At 36.1% G+C, this 18792-nt stretch overlaps 1 protein-coding gene across 24 annotated transcripts in view; it reads left to right on the plus strand.

Moving 5' to 3' along the window:
• The window catches only part of ERC1 (ELKS/RAB6-interacting/CAST family member 1), a 534848-nt gene that overhangs the window by 176088 nt on the left and 339968 nt on the right, over nt 1-18792 (plus strand). For all 24 annotated transcript variants that reach the window (XR_013364494.1, XR_013364495.1, XR_013364497.1 and 21 more), the window contains one exon: nt 9287-9480. Coding sequence is in view for 21 of the 24 variants with exons in the window: in XM_077871590.1 (XP_077727716.1) it covers nt 9287-9480 (194 nt within the window). In the remaining 3 variants the exon portion in view is untranslated. The remainder of the gene's footprint in view (nt 1-9286; nt 9481-18792) is intronic.

Consider the following 18792-nt stretch of genomic DNA (forward strand, 5'->3'; position numbering starts at 1 on the left):
CTTATATAACTGAAAGTTTATACCCTTCCTTTGAGTAGCATCTCTTCATTTCTCCACCCTCCAGCCCTTGACACCCACCATTCTAAGTTCAGCTGTTTTAGATTCTGCATATAAGTGAGATCTTACAGTATTTATCTTTCTGTTTCTAGCTTGTTTCACTTAGCATAATGTACTCCATGTTGTCACAAATGGCAAGATTTCCTTTCTTTTTGTGATTAATATTTCAGTATACACAGACACACATACACATCATATTTCCTTTATCCATTCATCTGTTGTTGGACAGTTTGATTCTTTCCATATATTGGGTCTTGTGAATAATGCTGCAATGAACATGAGAGTGTAGACATCTCTTTAAAATACTGATTTCATTTCTTTTGGATGTATATCCAGGAATGAGATTGCTGGATCATATAGTAGCTCCATGTAAGAATTTCTGAGGAAGCTTCTTACTGTTTACCATAATGGCTGTTTGAATTTGCATTCCCACCAGCAGGATAAAAAGGCTCCCTCATCTCTATACTACTGCCAACTCTTATTTCTAGTCTTTTTGATGATTGCTGTTCTAACAGGGGTTAGTTGTTATCTCATGTTGGTTTTGATTTGCATTTTCTTGGTGGTTAGTGATGTTGAGCTTCTTTTTGTGTAGCTGTTGGGAAAAACACTTCAATGTGTGTGTCTTCTTTGGAAGAGTATCTATTCAGGTCCTTTCCCTGTTTTAATAGGATTATTTGTGTTTGTGCTATCAAGTTGTGTGATTCCTTACATATTTTGAATATTAATCTGTTGTTAGCTATAAGGTTTACAAATACTGTCATCTATTCTGTAGGTTGCCTTTTCATTTTGTTGATAATTTTCTTTGTTGTATAGAAGCTTTTTAGTTTGATGTAGTCTTCCTGTTTTTGCTTTTGTTGCCTGTGCTTTTGGTGTCATATCAAAAAATCATGTAGTAAGTATTTTTAAACTAAATTCACTTTCAAAAAATGTTATCCCACTTTATGTATCATGCAGGTACCATACAACAGAATCCTCCCAATTCCTTCCTCTCTTCCCTGATGACATTGTTATCATTCATTTCACTTATCCATATCTGATAATCACCCAGTACATTACTGTTATTACTTTAAAGTATTATCTTTTAAGTGAAGAATAATAATAAAAGATGTAATTTTAGCTTCATTCCTTCTCTAGTTCTCTTTATGTAAATGTGAATTTTTGACCTATATAATTTGCTTCTGCCTGAAGAACTTTTTTTTTTGTTTGTTTGTTTTTGAGAGAGAGCATGAGCAGGGGCAGGTGGGAGGGGCAGATGAGAGACAGAATCTGAAGCAGGCTCCACTCCCAGCACGTGGTTCGGTCTCACATCCCTGAGATCATGACCTGAGCTGAAATCAAGAGTTATATGCTTAATTGACTGAGCTGCTCAGGTGCCCACTGAAGAACTTCGTTTAATATATTTTTGCAGAGTAGGTCTCCTGGCTATGAATTTCTTGGTTTTTGTTTAAGATTAAAGTCTTTATTTCTTGTTCACTTTTGAAAGATAATAACACTGGGTATGGATTTCTAGATTGATGAGATTATTTTCTCTGTAACACTTTAAATGTTTTACTCAGCTGTCTTCTTATGTGACTTCTGATGAGAAGTTACTGTAGTTCTTAACATTATTCTATAGGTAAGGTGTTTTTTCCCCTCTGGCTTCCCTTAAACTTTTTTCTTTGTCTTTCATTTTCTATAGTTTTGATATGATGTGCCTATGTATGGGTGTTTAAAATTTGTATTTCCTGGTGTTCTGAGCTCCTTGATTTGGTGTGTATCATTATCATTGGAAAATTTTCAGCCATTATTACGTATAATATTTCTTCTCCTTTCCTTTCCTGTTGGTATTCCAATTATATGTATGTTGCACCTTTTGAAATTTCTCCATGTCCTGTAGTGTTCTTTTTATTATTTTTTTTCTCTTTTCATTTTGGGAAGTTTTTTTTTTTTTTTAAAGATTTTATTTATTTATTTTGGTGTGGGAGAGAGAGAGCACAAGTAGAGAGGGAAGGGGCAGAGGGAGAGGGAGAAGCAGACTCCTTGCTGAGCAGGGAGCCTGATGCAGGGCTTGATCTCAGAACCCTGAAATCATGACCTGAGCCAAAGGCAAATGCTCACCCAGGTGCCCCCATTTTGTTAAGTTTCTATTGACCTGTCTTTAAGCTTACTGATTATTTCTTCAGCCACATCTGGTCTATTAATAAGTCTATCAAAAGCATTAATTATTTTTTAAGCATTAATTATTCTTACATGTTTTTTACACCTAGAATTTCCTTTTGATTCTCTCTTAGAATGTCCACCTCTCTGACTATATCACCCATCTGTTCTTGGATATCGGCTACTTTTCCCATTAGGGACCTTAAATATTAATCAGTTATTTTAAATTCCCTGACTGATTAATTCCAACATCAATGTCAGATATCTGAGTCTAATTTTGATGCTTGCTATGTTTCTTCTTCTCTTCAGACTGTGTCTTTTCTTGCTTTTTAGCATACTTTGTAATTTTTTGTTGAAAGCCAGATATGTTGTATCAGATAGCAGGTAAATAAGTGTATATGTGAGGTTTTAATCTGGCTAGAAGTTGAGCTGTATTTAATGTTTGCTGTAGCTGTAGGTGCCAGAGGCTTCAAATTCCTCTAGTGTTCTATGTTGACTTTGGGTTTTTCTCTTCAGAGAGAGTCTGCATCCTATAGCTTTTTCAGCTGTTATCCTTTGTTATTTTACTGGAGTGGTGTGGTAGTAAGGTGTGAGCGAAGATAAACTTTCTATAGTCTAGTGATTAAGTCTTGGCCTTTTATGAGCCTGTGTCCTTGGCTGTGATCTTCACAAAGGCTTTCCACCTTAGCTAGCGGGGGCTTGAATGGGAGAAATCCCTATCTGTCAGGTGGGATAAAATTCTGTTAAAATATTTATTCCTGGAGAATCTGCCTTTGGGGAGAGTATACTTTGGGCATATTTCACAATTACTACCCTCGCCTCCCACCCTTGCAAGAACCACAAGGGGGTTTTTGTCAGTTCTTCACTGTCAGAATCTGGTGGGGTTCCTCAGGGGAAAGCCTGTGAAAGTAAGGTGGGTCTGCCCAAAACTGCAGCTTCTAAGACTTTTTCACTTTCATGTTTGTCCACATTCAGCCTCTAGTAACTCCTCAAAGTCACCATTGAAGTGTTTTTCCCAACAGCTTTGCTCCAGGTGGGTAGATCTCAACTATGACTCTCTGGATTTGTCTGTGTCTCTTCATTTTGGAGTTGTAGTTTGCCTTTTGACCTCAGTTCTCCGATAGGTCCAAGAAAAGTAGTTGATTTTCAGTTTTTTAACTTGTTCTTGTTTTAAGAATGGGTCATGATTTCCAAACTTTTTACATGTTGGAGCTGAAGTTATAGCAGTTTTCCATTTGGAACAGACCTATGCATTTTTGTTTTGTGAAGATACATATGTGAATTTTGCTGTTTAGAATAACATCTAAAACCTAAAATAAAAAAAAACAGTTTTTGCCTATATTTGGGAATCAGCTTTAGTTTTATTAACACATAAATATTTATGGAATCAATAGGTTGTCTATCCCAAGGAATTTGAGAGTATATCACAGAGGTCTGAATTAACAATATACATGGCTATTTATTTCAGAGAGAAAGAGAGAGAGAGAGAGAGAGAGAGAGAAAATGAGAGAACATGAACGTGCATGTGTGTGAATGGGGGGGAGGGACAGAGGGAGATAAACAGACTCACAGCTGATGTGGGGCTCTTTCTCAGGACCCTGAAATCAGGACTTGAGTTGAAATGAAGAGTTGGAGGCTTATGTGACTGAGCCACCCAGGCGCCCCAATGTACATGTCTTATATAGCTTTTTTAGTTCTAGATGTCAAGTGAATTTGAGTATTTTATATTATTGAATGTTTTAAACTCATTAATTTATATTGGAAATTACTTCTCAAGAAAGAAGAAAAAAACCTTTGACTTTAAAATATATCCTAGAATAAATGAAAATGTATTTCCTAATGTAAGATTGAAATAAGAGTTAAGCAATAAGATGTAATAAGATTCATAACAATTGTTAAATATTATACTTCAGATTTTATCTCATTCTAGTAAATGACATAAAATACTTCCCTAGCATTATTACATTTTAAAAACAGGGCAGTGAAATAGAGAAAGACAAATACCATATGATCTCACTTATATGTGGATTATAAAAACAAATATAAAAACCTGAACCCATAGATACAGTGAACAGATTGGTGGTTGCCAGAGAGGGTGGGGAGTGTGGTGGTTAACAGGTGAAATGAGCAAAGGGAGTCAAAAGGTAAAAATTTCCAGTTATAAAATAAGTCCTGGGATATAATGTACAGCATGGTGACTATAGTTAATATTACTTTATCATACATTTGAAATTGCTAAGAGAGTAGATCTTAAAAGTTCTTATCACAAGAAGAAAATTATTTGTAATTTTGTAGTAATAGATGTTAATTAGATATATTATGATCATTTTACAGTAACTATACATATGTCAAATCATTATGGTGTACACCTGGAACTAATATAATGTTATATGTCAGTTGTATCTAAAGTAAATAAATAAATAGAACCAAATACTGTCAGATGGTATTTCGGTTTGTTATTTGTTACAATTTTAATTCTTAGTAGTTTATTAGGTCTAGGATTTTGTTGTCTTTGTTTCCTATATTAGCATTTTTTTTGCTTTGTTTTATAGTGTATTTGTAAGTTTATTTTTGTTTACTTTTTTATGTGGATACAATTTTTTTATTTGTGGGAATTTTTTTTTTTTAAGATTTTATTTATTTATTCATAGACACACACACAGAGAGAGGCAGAGACACAGGGAGAGGGAGAAGCAGGCTCCATGCAGGGAGCCCGAAGTGGGACTTGATCCCGGGTCTCCAGGATCACACCCCAGGCTGCAGGCGGCACCAAACCGCTGCGCCACCAGGGCTGCCCTATTTGTGGGAACTTGTAAAACCTACTTCTCAACAGTTTTCAAACATACAAAACGATACTTAATCCTAGTCACCATACTATGTAGTATATTCTGAGAACTTACTCATCTTATAATTGGAAGTTTGTACTCTTCGACCACTTTTGTCCATTTCACACACACTTCTCTCTGCTCCTGGCAACCAGCCATTTGTTTTGTGTTGGTCTGAGTTCAGTTTTTTATATTTCACATATAGGTGAGATCATACAGTATTTCTCGTTCTCTGACATATTTAATTTTGCATAATGCCCTCAAGCTTCGTCCATATTGTTACAAATGGAAGGAATTTCTTCTTTTTTTTTTTAAATGGGTAAATAGTATTCTATTCTGTATGACTTTTTTATGCATTCATACATCAGTGGACACTTAGGTTGATTCCTGTCTTGGCTACTATAATACTACAGCGAGTATGGGGGTACAGGTAGTCTTTTCGAAATAGTGATTGTGTTTCCTTTGGATATATACCCTGAAGCAGAGTTCCTGAATTGTATGGTACTTCTATTTTTAAATTTTTGAGGAAACTTCGTACTGTTTTCTGTAGTGTCTGTATCAAATTCATTCCCACTAACAGTGTATAATTGTTCTCTTTTCTGTACATCCCCACCATACTTGTTATTTCTTTTTTTTCTTCTCAAACTATTCTAAAAAATAGAAAAGGGAGGAAAACTTCCAAATTCATTTATGAGGCCAGCATTACCCTGATACCAAAACTAGATAAAGACTCCATTAAAAAAGGGAACTGCAAGCCAAGATCCCTGATGAATATGGGTGCAGAAATTCTTAATAAAATAATAGCAAACTGAACACAACAATATATTTTAAAAAAATCATTTATCACAGTCAAGTAGAATTTATTCCTGGGTTGCAGCAGTGGTTCAGTATTCACAGATCAATCAATGTGATACACCACATTAATGAAAGAAAAGAACCATATGATCATATCAGTAGATGGAGAGAAAGCATTTGATAAAGTATAACATCCATTCATGATAAAAACCCTCAACAAAGTAGGTCTAGAGGGCATATACCTCAACATAATAAAGGCCATATACAAAAAACTCAAAACTAATGTCATCTTCATTGGAGAAAAACTGAGAGCTTTTCCTCTATGGTCAGGAACATTACAGGGATGTCTCCTCTCACCACAGTTATTTAACACTTTAACAATTGTCAGCAATCAGACAACAAAAAGAAATAGAAGGCATCCAGATTGGCAAGGAAAAAGACAAACTCTCAATATTTGCAGATGTGATACTTTGTATAGAAAACCCCAAAGACTCCATGAAAAAACTGCTAGAACTGATCAACGAATTCAGTAAAGTCACAAGGATACAATATAAATGTTGAGAAATTCATTGCATTTTTATATACTAATAGTGAAGCAGCACAGTTGTACCAAAAGCAATAAGCCTAGGAATTAACCTAACCAACGAGGTAAAAGACTCATACTCCAAGAACTGTAAAATAACACTGATGAAAGAAAATGAAGGAGACACAAAGAAATGAAAAGACACCCCATGCTTATGGATTGGAAGAACAAACACTATTAAAATGTCTATACTACCCAAAGTAATCAATACATTTAATGCAGTATCTGTCACAATACCACCAGCATGGGTGACTCAGTCGGTTAAGCATCGGCCTTCAGCTCAGGTCATGATTTCAGGGTCCTGGGATAGAGCCCGGTGTCAGACTCTGCTCAGCAAGAGCCTGCTTCTGCCTCTGCTTCTGCTCTTTCCCCATGCACCGCCCCTCCCCCACCCCCACCCAGACTCTCTCTTAAATAAAGAAGTGTAAAATATTAAAAAAAAAAAAAAAAAAATACCACCAGCATTTTTCATAGAGCTAGAACAAGCAATCCTAAAATTTGTATGGAACCACAGAATACCCTGAATAGCCAAAGTAATCTTGAAAAAGAAAAGCAAAGCTGGAGGCATCACAATTCTGGACTTAAAGTTGTATTACAAAGCTGTATCATCAAAAAACAGTTATGGTGCCAGCAAAAAAATACAACAGAATAGAAATGGAACAGAAATACTTCTAGCTTATGAATTTACACCCTGTACATGATTTTCCATATTTTGTGTTTTAAGCATGAGATTATAATCTCAGAATTCTTAAGGAAAACATTCAAATTCAACTTCTGAATTATTGAAATTGTAGGAAGTGCTAAATTCTTTTTTTCTTTTTTTTTTTTTTTTTGGTCTTCCTCCTGGAGAAATTTTTTTTTATTGCGAGTTTTAAAAAATTACATTTTTTGTTCTTTTACTTTTCTTTTTCTTTCTTGTTCTCTTCTTATACCATTTCCTTCTACCTTTTTTCCTTCTTCCTGTCTCTTCTCTCTTCAGGATCCTGAAATAGTGTTAACTCACCCATTCAAACCAGTAAATGATGTGACAGAGTAGTGCCATAAAGCCCTGGTTGGTGTTTTTTCTTTATTTTGTATGAGTGTTTTTTTACTACTCTGTAGAAAGTGAATGCACTTGACCTTATCTCTCCCTTCCTCAAGTAGGAACTCTCTATACTTTGAAAAGAATTTTACTTCTTTCTAAAGTATATTGGGGTTCATCCAATGTGGAAAAGGTTTTGTGAGATCAAAATCCCCCCCCTCCCAAGCATTGGAAAGTGTCTGCATTTCCACTGCTTTTCCCTTGTTTTTTATTCTTAATGAGTTAATGCATTCCAGGTTGCTCTCTTTCCTCTTGATTTTACTTTGTTATGGCTGTTAACCATACCAGTTTAGGTTAGAATTTTGCTAATACATTAAAATACAGATCTGCCAGTGGAATCTTTTTTAAAGGCCACTATTATTAACTGGATTTTCATAATTGATTAAACCTGAAACAAAAGATGTTTGTAAAGGTCTTGATCTTAGAAGTTCAGCTTTAATTTTTTAGCTCAGTTTATGGAAACATTTCTCTTATACTCTAGGCATTTTGCATCAGAGCTTTCTGAAATATTTCCTAATAATATATTTTTACTCCTTTAATGTTTTTCAAACCATTTTAAAGAACTAAGTAGTATTATTGCCTGTTAAATAAAGGAAAATAAAACATCTTCACCTCTGCCTTCTCTTTAAATACATTATACATGCATGGTTTTAGAGATTCAGGAGGAAAATTGAAGACTTGATAGTTTTTAATTATTGAAATTGCTTTGCATTCCAGAATACATTGAAGGTATTAGTTACATTTGCAACAGGATTCTTTTTTTTAAAGGTTTATTTGTTTGTTTGTTTATTTGTTTGCTTATTTATGAGAGAGGCAGAGACACAGGCAGAGGGAGAAGCAGGCTCCCTGCAGGGAGTCCGATGTGGGACTTGATCCGGGACCCCGGGATCACAACCTGAGCCAAAGGTAGACGCTCAACCACTGAGCCACCTTGCAACAGGAATCTGAATAAAAATTTTTTCCTGGTTCTAAATGGGATTGTTGATTTCTGACTTTGTATCTTGTAAAATACTGAATCCTTATCTTAGTAAGGTACCTATGTGCGGATAGCCATTTTCTTAGCCCAAATTCTTTTTTTTTTTTTTTTTTTTTTTAAGATTTAGTTAGTCATTAGAAAGATTGAGAGAGAGTGGAGGAGTGGCAGAGGGAGAGAATCTTAAGCTGATTCCATGCTGAGTGTGGACCTGGATGTGGGTCTTAATCTCATGACCCTGAGATCACGATCTGAGCTGAAGCCAAGAGGTGCTTAACTGACGGAGCCACCCAGGTGTCCCATAACGTACCTTCTTTTTTATGGCGTCACATTTGTCATATCTATATGATTGTCTGCTCCAGGCCATGTGATTCATACATGCTTGGTAAAGCAGTATATAAGAAAAGGGAAGGGAAGGATCAAGTGGGAATTGATTTCAGCATTGGCATGGGTTATAGTAACAGGAGCAGGGAATTTCTGGTGATGCCTTTTTTAGAAAGATTGAAGAGATCAATAGTAGATCAATAATAGTCTCATGGCTTGTTTGTATGTCTCAGACTCAGAAAAACATGTCTTGTTATATGATTTTTGGCCTGATATTCAGAGTTATACATCTAAACACAAATCCATTTGAAATCCATGATAACTTTTCTCATTTTATTACTAATGTTTTGTCTATGTAATATTTAAGTAGAGAAAAACTTCATAAATTAAAGACTAGCTAGTACATATTTGATAATGATCTATTTAATTTGAAATACAGATAGTCCTTTGGGACATGATTTGCCCACTGCCAGTATATGTATCTGATAGAATTTGATCACTTTTCTTTGTAGGCACATGAGGCAACATTGGAAGCCAGAGCCAGTCCAGAGATGAGTGACCGAATACAGCAATTGGAGAGAGAGATTTCCAGGTACAAAGATGAATCTAGCAAGGCCCAGGCAGAAGTTGACCGTCTCTTGGAAATCTTGAAGGAGGTGGAAAATGAGAAGAATGACAAAGATAAGAAGATTGCAGAGTTGGAAAGGTAAGGATAGGATAGCTGAATGGTGGACTTACTATGTTAGAAAGGTTAAAGTATGGTTTTAAAACTGTATACTTTTGGGGGCATACTTGTTTAGTGTATCTGCTTCTTGGGATTTAGATTCTAGAATGCTTATGTTATTTTTTTAATAGACTTTTTATTCTAAGTCATTGTAAATGCATTGCTGTAATATTTGAAAGGCAGCATAGAATGGGGATGTATTAGGAAGCTGTGGACATCAACATCATTGATTGGAAAGTGAGAAAGTATTCATCAGTGGAGAAATTAAAGCTTTCTACTAGCTAATCAGGAGGGTACAAATAGCTACTTGCTCTCTAATTACTTATTATCTACAGAGCAAATGAACCTCAACTTCAAGGAGGTAATGTTTTTTCATTGGCTTAGACCTTTTTCATTGAGCCCGATGCTCCTTTTGGCTATGAATTTTTAGACTTCACACAGTTTGTATTGTGGAGAAGCAGGCTGTTACATCAGTGCACAGGTCAAATTTAGAAGAAGGGACATTGTGGGGATAATTTAAGAGACTTGGTTATATATTATGGGTCTCTGACTTTGAATTCTATAAAATGAGCTGTGTTTACAGATGTAGCCAGACGACTCTTTGAATTTTCTGTTTTTGTTTTTTTTTTTTTTAATTAGAATGTTTTATACTAAATATTATGTGTCTTTTGACCTCTTCTTTTAGAGCATGTATTTAACATAAATTTACAAGTACATTGAAGTAGTTCTAGTAGAACTTCATCAATCACCTATATTCTTCTAAATAATCAGAGACAACAGTGACAGAATGAAATCATTAGCCTATGTGGTTCCTTGGAGCTGATTCCTAGGAATATTTTATTTTTATGTTCTTGAGGATTAGGAGATATGAGATGACTTTCATAAGTTTATTAAGTTTAAAATTTTGGGGTGACAAGTAGACTTGATACTCCCCTCTGGAATTGATTTTTCTCCTTTTCTGTACCCATAGAATTTTGATTGCAAGAAACTAAAACAAGGAAGTCTAACCCTCACAGGTTTTCTTCACTATAGTGAAAGTGTGAATAATGTAGACTGACCACATACTAGATTGCTCTTACTTTGATATGAACTCGAACAGAGTTCATATGAACAATATTTTCTGGTTCTGGATAAGATGAATGGATAGACTTCTTTAGGTTAGACTTAAGAAACTACCAATCTCAAGATTAGATTATTATATTTTTGTATGCCTTTTCTCATGTTTGTGCTTCAGTTTTCCCTCTAGCACGCACATGCGTGCACGCATGCACACAAACACACTTGCATATTCACATGAACAGATGCATTTCTGCATTTGTGTTGGCCTGAAATCAGCGGCAGTGCTGTAGTAGTTTTAAAATGTAATATTTTTGATGAATTAGTGACTTCCTGCCAAATATTTTAATATTTTAGAAGAGAAATTCCTTTTTTTTAAATTTTTTATTTATTTATGATAGTCACAGAGAGAGAGAGAGAGGCAGAGACATAGGCAGAGGGAGAAGCAGGCTCCATGCACCGGGAGCCCGATGTGGGATTCGATCCCGGGTCTCCAGGATCACGCCCTGGGCCAAAGGCAGGCGCCAAACCGCTGCGCCACCCAGGAATCCTGAAGAGAAATTCCTTGATCAAGTTTCATTTTTTAGTTTGTTTTCTTATATTAGAAGTCTTCATTGAAATTATTGCTTGTCATTCCAGGCAGCTTGTTTGAAAAACTTTTCGATTCATTTTTGGACCTACTACTGATTTTTTGAGTTGGTTGTGACTTAAAAGAGACTAAGAAATGGGATTAAATCTATATATGATACCCAAAGCACAACCAAGTGCTTTTATTAACCACTGTATTTCTCACATTTTTGAAAAAGTTGTAAGGGATCTATTCTTTCCATGGAATGTTAACTGAGAAGGTTGAAAAGCGCTCTACAGTTTTAGCCTCTGGCCAGTAGCATTGTAATTTTGTTTTAGGATTTGGCACAAAGTTTCTTGGCTACCAAAAAGGAGAAAGTTTAAAACTCCATTTTGCTATCTGCTTTGTAATTTGTTGACCAGCTATACTATTTAAGATATGAATAATAGTTAATGACAGTTAAGATTATATTGTGCCTTTTGTTCCCATATGTACTACTGAGGTGCATGTGTGTGGCTGCTGTGTTTTTTACTAACCATTTGCTTCTTGTGTTGCCATTCCACTATTTCCTGTGTGTGGGTGTCTGTCTCCCCATAATTTATCATTTGAATTTTGTCACCTTTCTTTTGATTTGTCTTACCATGGTCCTAATCCATTGGGGTTTTGGTCTCTGTGTGTTTCTGTGTGTGTCCCCTCTTGGCCATGCTGTTTCTCAGAAAGCCAGTATCCCGCAGTCTGTACCTTCCACGCCAGGTTTCTGTCCCTGCACCGTCAGGGGGGTTTGTTTGGGACTTCCTGGGAAAGTGAGTGTTATGTAAGGCTACAGTTCTGTACTAGACTGAATTGCTACTGCTGCTCTTGCTACTGCTGAGGCTTGCGGGAATTTTGCTTGATCAGAATTAAAGAACAGCCAGTATGTGTCAAGTTGAAATGCACCTCTTGGGTACCTTATTGTGTGGAAAAAGTGTGTGTTCTCTCTGGTAAGATTCTGATATTGTTGATTATGATTGTCTTCATCTTTGTTTCTAGACTATCTTGTATGTGGCTCTAATGCTGAAATGCCCTTTAGGTAGTAGCCCCTTAACTAGTATGATGGTAGTGCCACCCCATTACTCAGGATACAGAATTCATTTTTAAAGGGTGTTCAGCAACCTTCCAAATGAAAAAAAAAAAGAGAAAAAAGTGGACTGTTATGATCATTGTACTGGAGAAAATTCATAGTAGTCTTTGTGTGTGTCCTAGTGCTTCTTATATAAGGATCGCCAACGTTAAAAGGTTTAAAGAATTCATAAAGAATTTCCAGACCTATTCTTTGTGATCTAGATACAAATGATTAGTCCTTTGCATTGCTCTTGTAGAACAATAGTAGCTCCTGTTAGATGATTTAGTGTTGTACCATTGTTTATCAGTGACTTATTGCAGATTTTAAAAGGATTATGTAAGCCCATCCATATGTCTGCACATTTAAATTTTTTCCCAATTGAATGTAAGAAATACTACTTCTGAATTCATATTTTATACTGAAGTGTATGTAATTTGGGAGTGCAACCAAAGAGGCAGAGGGAGTAGGAGATATATATGTATGTATATATATCTGTATCTCTTCAGAAATTTATTACAAGGAGTTGTTTTGCATGATTGTGGGGGACTGACAAAAGAAGTCTGAAATCAGGATGTCTAGCTGACAGGAAGAGAAGATCACCAGGGTAGAAATTTCATGGGTACAGGCAAAAATTCTGCCAAGTCCACAGGCAGAGTTTTTTTTCCCTCCTGGGGAAACCTCAGCCTGCTTTTAGAGGCGTTCCAGAGGATTCAGTTATGCCCACTCTGATTATCTGGGATAATCTCCTTTACTTAAATGGATTAGAGGATTTAATTATATCTACAAAATACCTTCATAGCAACATCTAAATTAGAGTTTGGTTATGTAACTGAGCACTTTAGCCTAGCCAAGCTGACATTTTAAAAAGTTATTACGTGGTGATTTTTGGAGTCTTCATAGATCAATTTAAGGAAGAACAAAAACAAAAATAAAAAAACCCTAGAGCTTTACCTATCCTATAAGTAGATCAATTTAGATTAGCTCAGAAACATTGTAGTTAAGAGTTTCTCTTCTAAAATGATCATAGTAGAGTTTCTAAGAGGCTTATCTTTGGCATAATGTTTAAAATATTGAGAGAAGAGTAATGTAAGCTGAAAGAATTCTGATTTAATATCTTTTCAGACTTCAACAGTTATGTAAAAATATTTTTTAATTAAAGAAATTGGGTTTTTTTTGAGATATAATTGGCATATGACATTATATTAATTTCTGTATGCAGCATAATGATTCAGTATTTGTGTAGGTTGCAAAATGATCAACACCATACTGTAGTTAATATCTGTTACCATACGCAGTTACAGAAATATTTTTTCACGTGATAAGAACTTTAAAGATCTATTCTCTTAGTAACTTTCAGATATATCTTACAGTATTGTTAATTATAATCACTATGCTCAGCATTACATCCCAGGAAATGTATACCTTTTGACAGCTTTCACCCATTCCACACCCCCTCAACCCATGCTTCTGGCAACCGCTTGTCTGTTTTCTGTGTCTATGAATTCATTTTGGGTTATTTTGTATATATATTTTAATTGAAGTAGAGTTGGCATACAATATTATATTAGTTTCAGGTAGACAACATAATGATTTGACATTTATATACATTATGAAATGCTCACCACAATAAGTGTGGTGACCATCTGTCGTACAAAGTTATTATAACATTGCTGACTGTATTCTCTATACTGTACGTTTCATCCCCATGACCTAATTCATTTATGCTGGACGTTTGTACCTTTTTCTACCCTTTCACCTATTTCACCTATTCCTCCTTTCCCCTCCTTTCTGACAACCACCAGTTTGTTCTCTGTATTTATGAGTCTATTTCTGTTTTTGTTTGTTTTGTTTTTGGTATTTGTTATGGTTTTTATTCTGGCATTTGTCTTTTTTTGTTTGTTTGACTTAACTCATTTAGCATCTAGGTCCATCCAGTTGTCCCAAATGGCAACAATTTCATTCTTTTTTTTTTTTTAAATTTTTTATGAATGAGTGATATTCCATTATAAATGTATATACCACATCTTCTTTATCCATCAGTGGGCACTTAGCTAGCTTCCATATCTTGGCTATTATATATAATGCTGCAGTAAACATGGGATGCATATATCTTTCTGAATTTGTGTCTTTGCTTTCTTTGGGTGAACCTTGATTACTGGGTCTTACAGAATTTCTATTTTTAATTTTTTGAGGAACCTCCATACTGTTTTCCTTAGTGGCTGCACCAGTTTACATTCCCACCAGCAGTGCCCCCAGGGTTCTCTTTTCTCCACATCTTTACCAATACTTGTTATTTCTTGCCTTTTTTGATATTGGACATTCTGACTGATGTGAGGTAATATCTCAACTGTGGTTTTGATTTGCTTTTCCTTGATAATTCATTGTTTTGAGCATCTTTTGTCAATTGGCCATCTTTATGTCTTCTTTGGAAATCTGTTCTATCCTCTGCCCATTTTTTAGTTGTTTGTTGTTCAGTTGTATGAATTCTTTATATGTTTTGGATATTAACCCTTATCAGATATATCTTTTGCATATGTCTTCTATTCAGTAAGTTGCCTTTTCATTTTGTTGATGGTTTTCTTTGCTATGTAAAAGCTCTTTGATTTGGTGTAGTCTCAATAGTTTTTTTTCACTTTTGTTAACTTTGAGGAGTCTGAGCCAGAAAATATTGCTAAAACTGATGTCTAAGTATTTATTGCTTATGGTTTCTTCTAGGAGTTTTGTGAGTTTTTAAAAACATACAATGATAGAAAGTAGTCTGGTTTTATTCTTCTGTATGTAGCTGTTTAGTGTTCCAACACCACTTCCTGAAGAGACTGTCTTTTCCTCATTGTATATTCTTGCGTCCTTTGTTGTAGACTGACTGGGTAAGTGTGCATTTATTTCATGGCTCTTTGTCCTGTTTCATTGATCTCTGTGTCTGTTTTGTTCCAGTTCTGTACTGTTTTCATTACTTTGTAGTATAGTTTAAAATCTGAAATTGTGATACTTCCAGCTTTCTTCTTCTTTCTTGATTACTTTTGCTGTTGAGGGTCTTTTGTGTTTTTTTTTTTTTTTTTAAAGATTTTATTTATTTATTCATGATAGACACAGAGAGAGAGAGGCAGAGACACAGGCAGAGGGAGAAGCAGGCTCCATGCACCGGGAGCCCGACGTGGGACTCGATCCTGGGTCTCCAGGATCGTGCCCTGGGCCAAAGGCAGGCGCCAAACCGCTGCGCCACCCAGGGATCCCTCTTTTGTGTTTTAATACAAATTTTAAGATTGTTCTAGTACTGTGCAAAACATACTGGTATTTTGATAAAAATTGCGTTGAATGTAGATTGCTTTGGATAGCATGGACATTTTAACAATATTCTTCCAGCCCATGAGCATAATACGTGCTTTCATTTGTTTGTGTCATCTTCAATTTGGTAGTATTCTTTTCTTTTTTTTTTAAAAGATTTTATTTATTTATTCATGAAAGACACAGAGAGACAGAGGCAGAGACACAGGCAGGGGGAGAAGCAGGCTCCATGCAGGAAGCCTGACATGGGACTCGATCCTGGGTCTTTGGGATCCTGCCCTGGGCTGAAGGCAGCGCTAAACTGCTGAGCCACCGGGGCTGCCCAATTTGGGAGTATTCTTGAACTCATTTTGGAAGTATTCCTGAAACTAGACTTCCTGTTACGTTATATAGTACATTTTCTTACAGTTTAAGCTATTTTGAAACAAGATTTTTTATAATTTGCCACCCAAAGCATTCAAACCATTATAGTAATTACAAACTTATTTCTCTCTTTTTTGTTTTCTTTTATAAGTGTTTCTATAGTAGAAGCAACCATTTTGAAAAGATTTAAAGTTTTGGGAAGTTAAACAAGGTTTGAAGGTGCTAGAACAGAAGTAGCTTAGAGGCCTTGACCAAGGTTGGGCTATCTTTGTCTACCTAATACTTTATGAATAAAACAGTTAACTTCCTTTTAATTATTGCCTGAAATCATGAGTGATTCCCTTGTTATGCCAATTTTGATTCTTTTAAATAAGTCAGTGATTTGAGGATACTCGTCAAAGCGGTTGCAAATGATTCTACTATGCTGATGTTCAGACATCCACACAGAGGCCAGTGCTCCTTTACCTTTGTTTTAGTCCTCTCTCTGTCTCTTCTCACTTTATCTCCACCCAAATGCCTGGAACAGATCTCATCTCTTTTCTTTTCTTTTCTTTTCTTTTCTTTTCTTTTCTTTTCTTTTCTTTCTTTTCTTTTCTTTTCTTTTTTTCTTTTTTCTTTCTTCTTTTCTTTCTTTTTTTTCTTTTCTTTTTTCTTTTTTCTTTTCTCTTTTCTTTTCTTTTCTTTTCTTTTCTTTTCTTTTCTTTTCTTTTCTTTTCTTTTCTTCTTTCCTCCTTCTCTTCTCCTCCCCTCCCCTCCCCTCCCCTCCCCTCCCCTCCCCTCCCCTCCCCTCCCCTTCCCCCCCCTTCCCCTCTTTATTCATGAGAGACAGAGAGAGAAAGGCAGCAACATAGGCAGAGGGAGAAGTAGGCTCTATACAGGAAGCCTGATGCAGGACTGGATCCTGGGACTCCGGGATTATGCTCTGAGCCAAAGGCGGAAGCTCAACCACTGAGCCACTGAGGTGTCCCATCCCTTCACTTTTTGAAAGTGTATTTATTCCTTATACAGGAGATTTTTGCTCTCAGGCAACTATTTTAAAGAAGCATATATTTTGACATTTTAAAAACAAAGTTTCAGTGTGACAGATGTGGGCATTACTCTTACCTCATTTGTATTTTTTTTTTAAGATTTTAGGGGGATCCCTGGGTGGCGCAGCGGTTTAGCGCCTGCCTTTGGCCCAGGGCGCAATCCTGGAGACCCGGGATCGAATCCCACATCGGGCTCCCGGTGCATGGAGCCTGCTTCTCCCTCTGCCTGTGTCTCTGCCTCTCTCTCTCTCTCTGTGGCTATCATAAATAAATAAAAATTAAAAAAAAAAAAAAAAAAAGATTTTATTTATGTATTTGAGAGAGAAAGTGCAGAGAGAGAGCATGGGGGGGGGGAGTGGAGGGTTAGGAAGTTGGTGGGAGGGGCAGAGAAAGAGGGTGAAGCAGGCTCCCTGTTGAGCAGGAAGCCTAATCCCAGGGCATGGCTGGATCGCAGGACCTGGGATCTTAACCTGAGCTGAAGGCAGACTCTTAACTGCTTAACTGACTGAGCCACGCAGGCACCCCCCTCATTTATATTCGACTATCAATTCTTTTTCTGTCCTTTAGTGGAAACATTAAAAAGCAAAATGGCACATATTTTGGGTGAAGATTTCCTGTAGGAACTCTGCAAACCTTACATGTCTTCCTTTTGATATTTATCAGGTACATCTTATTTTTCTAAGAAAGATGCCCCAGATTTTTAATATAATTTGTTTAGTAGTTGTATTTGTTGATTTTAGTTGCCCCTTCTTGCATCATGACCTTTTTGTTTGTTTTTGAAAAGGGTTCTTATATAGATTTTTAAAATACAGATAAGGAGGCTGAGGCACAGAGATTAGATGGCTGGTCCTGTATCACATAAGTAGGTGGGTGGTAATAAAGTTATGCCTAAGAATTCTAAAATTCCAGAGTCTTTCCCTTCCTCCCCCCTCCAATCCTATGTTCTAGATTTTATTAATGAGCTTATCTTCTAGAAGAGGAAGATGAAGACAATTGGATGATTCAGAGGCTGTTCACTTGAAGATCTTGCTGAGGCCAAAGGTTTTTCCCACATTCTAGAATGCTATCTTAGAGGACAGGTACTTTGGAATTGAAATGTGGGTCGCTTTGTTGCCTGGTGCCAGTTTCTCCATGTCTGACTCAGCCTTCCTGTCAGTCTAGACTCAATAAAGAGATATTTCTGGCCCCAGAAGACTAAGACTTCAACAGAAAGCAGCTGTTGTCTTTTCCTTTGTGATGGTGCTAGCAGAGCATCTTTCCATGGCTTGTGTAATGGATGGAAATTTCAGTGATAAGGTTTCAATTAAGGTTTGGTTGAGCTCTCCTGAGAAGTACTACTCAAGGTATCCAGTTAATATGTGCCCCTGAATATGAGACTTTTTGAACTTTGTACTCTTCAGTATGGTCTTTTAATTTCTAAGACCAATATTTAGTCATGATGTCTTGCGAGGTTGTTAGTTGGAGCGTTAGTAGGTAGTTCTGGACTGTAGACTTTTAATTTCAGGTCTGTGAACTCAGATGTACATAGAGACAAGGGGAAGCCAGGATGCTGCTGCTACTATGGTAAGGAAGCAAGAGAAGCCAAGACAAGCTTTATTTATTCATTCACACTCACGTATATTACTAGGCCAGTCCTGTAAGTACTTCTAATAGAGGACACTTAGTTTTTCCACTTTTTGATGGTTAATTTTATTTTCCCTGCTAACCATCTTTTTTAGACTTCATCTTGAGCTGTGAGTTCTAGGCATTTGCATCATGCCTAAACTTAAATTTTGTGGGCCAGCAAAAATACCTAAACTGCATCTATAATATTATTTCCAAGGGAATTACATTCCTTTTTTTTTTTTTTTTAAGATTTTATTTATTTATTCATGATAGACACAGAGAGACAG

Source organism: Canis aureus, chromosome 25, assembly GCF_053574225.1.
Source record: "Canis aureus isolate CA01 chromosome 25, VMU_Caureus_v.1.0, whole genome shotgun sequence".
Taxonomy (NCBI): Eukaryota; Metazoa; Chordata; class Mammalia; order Carnivora; family Canidae; genus Canis; species Canis aureus.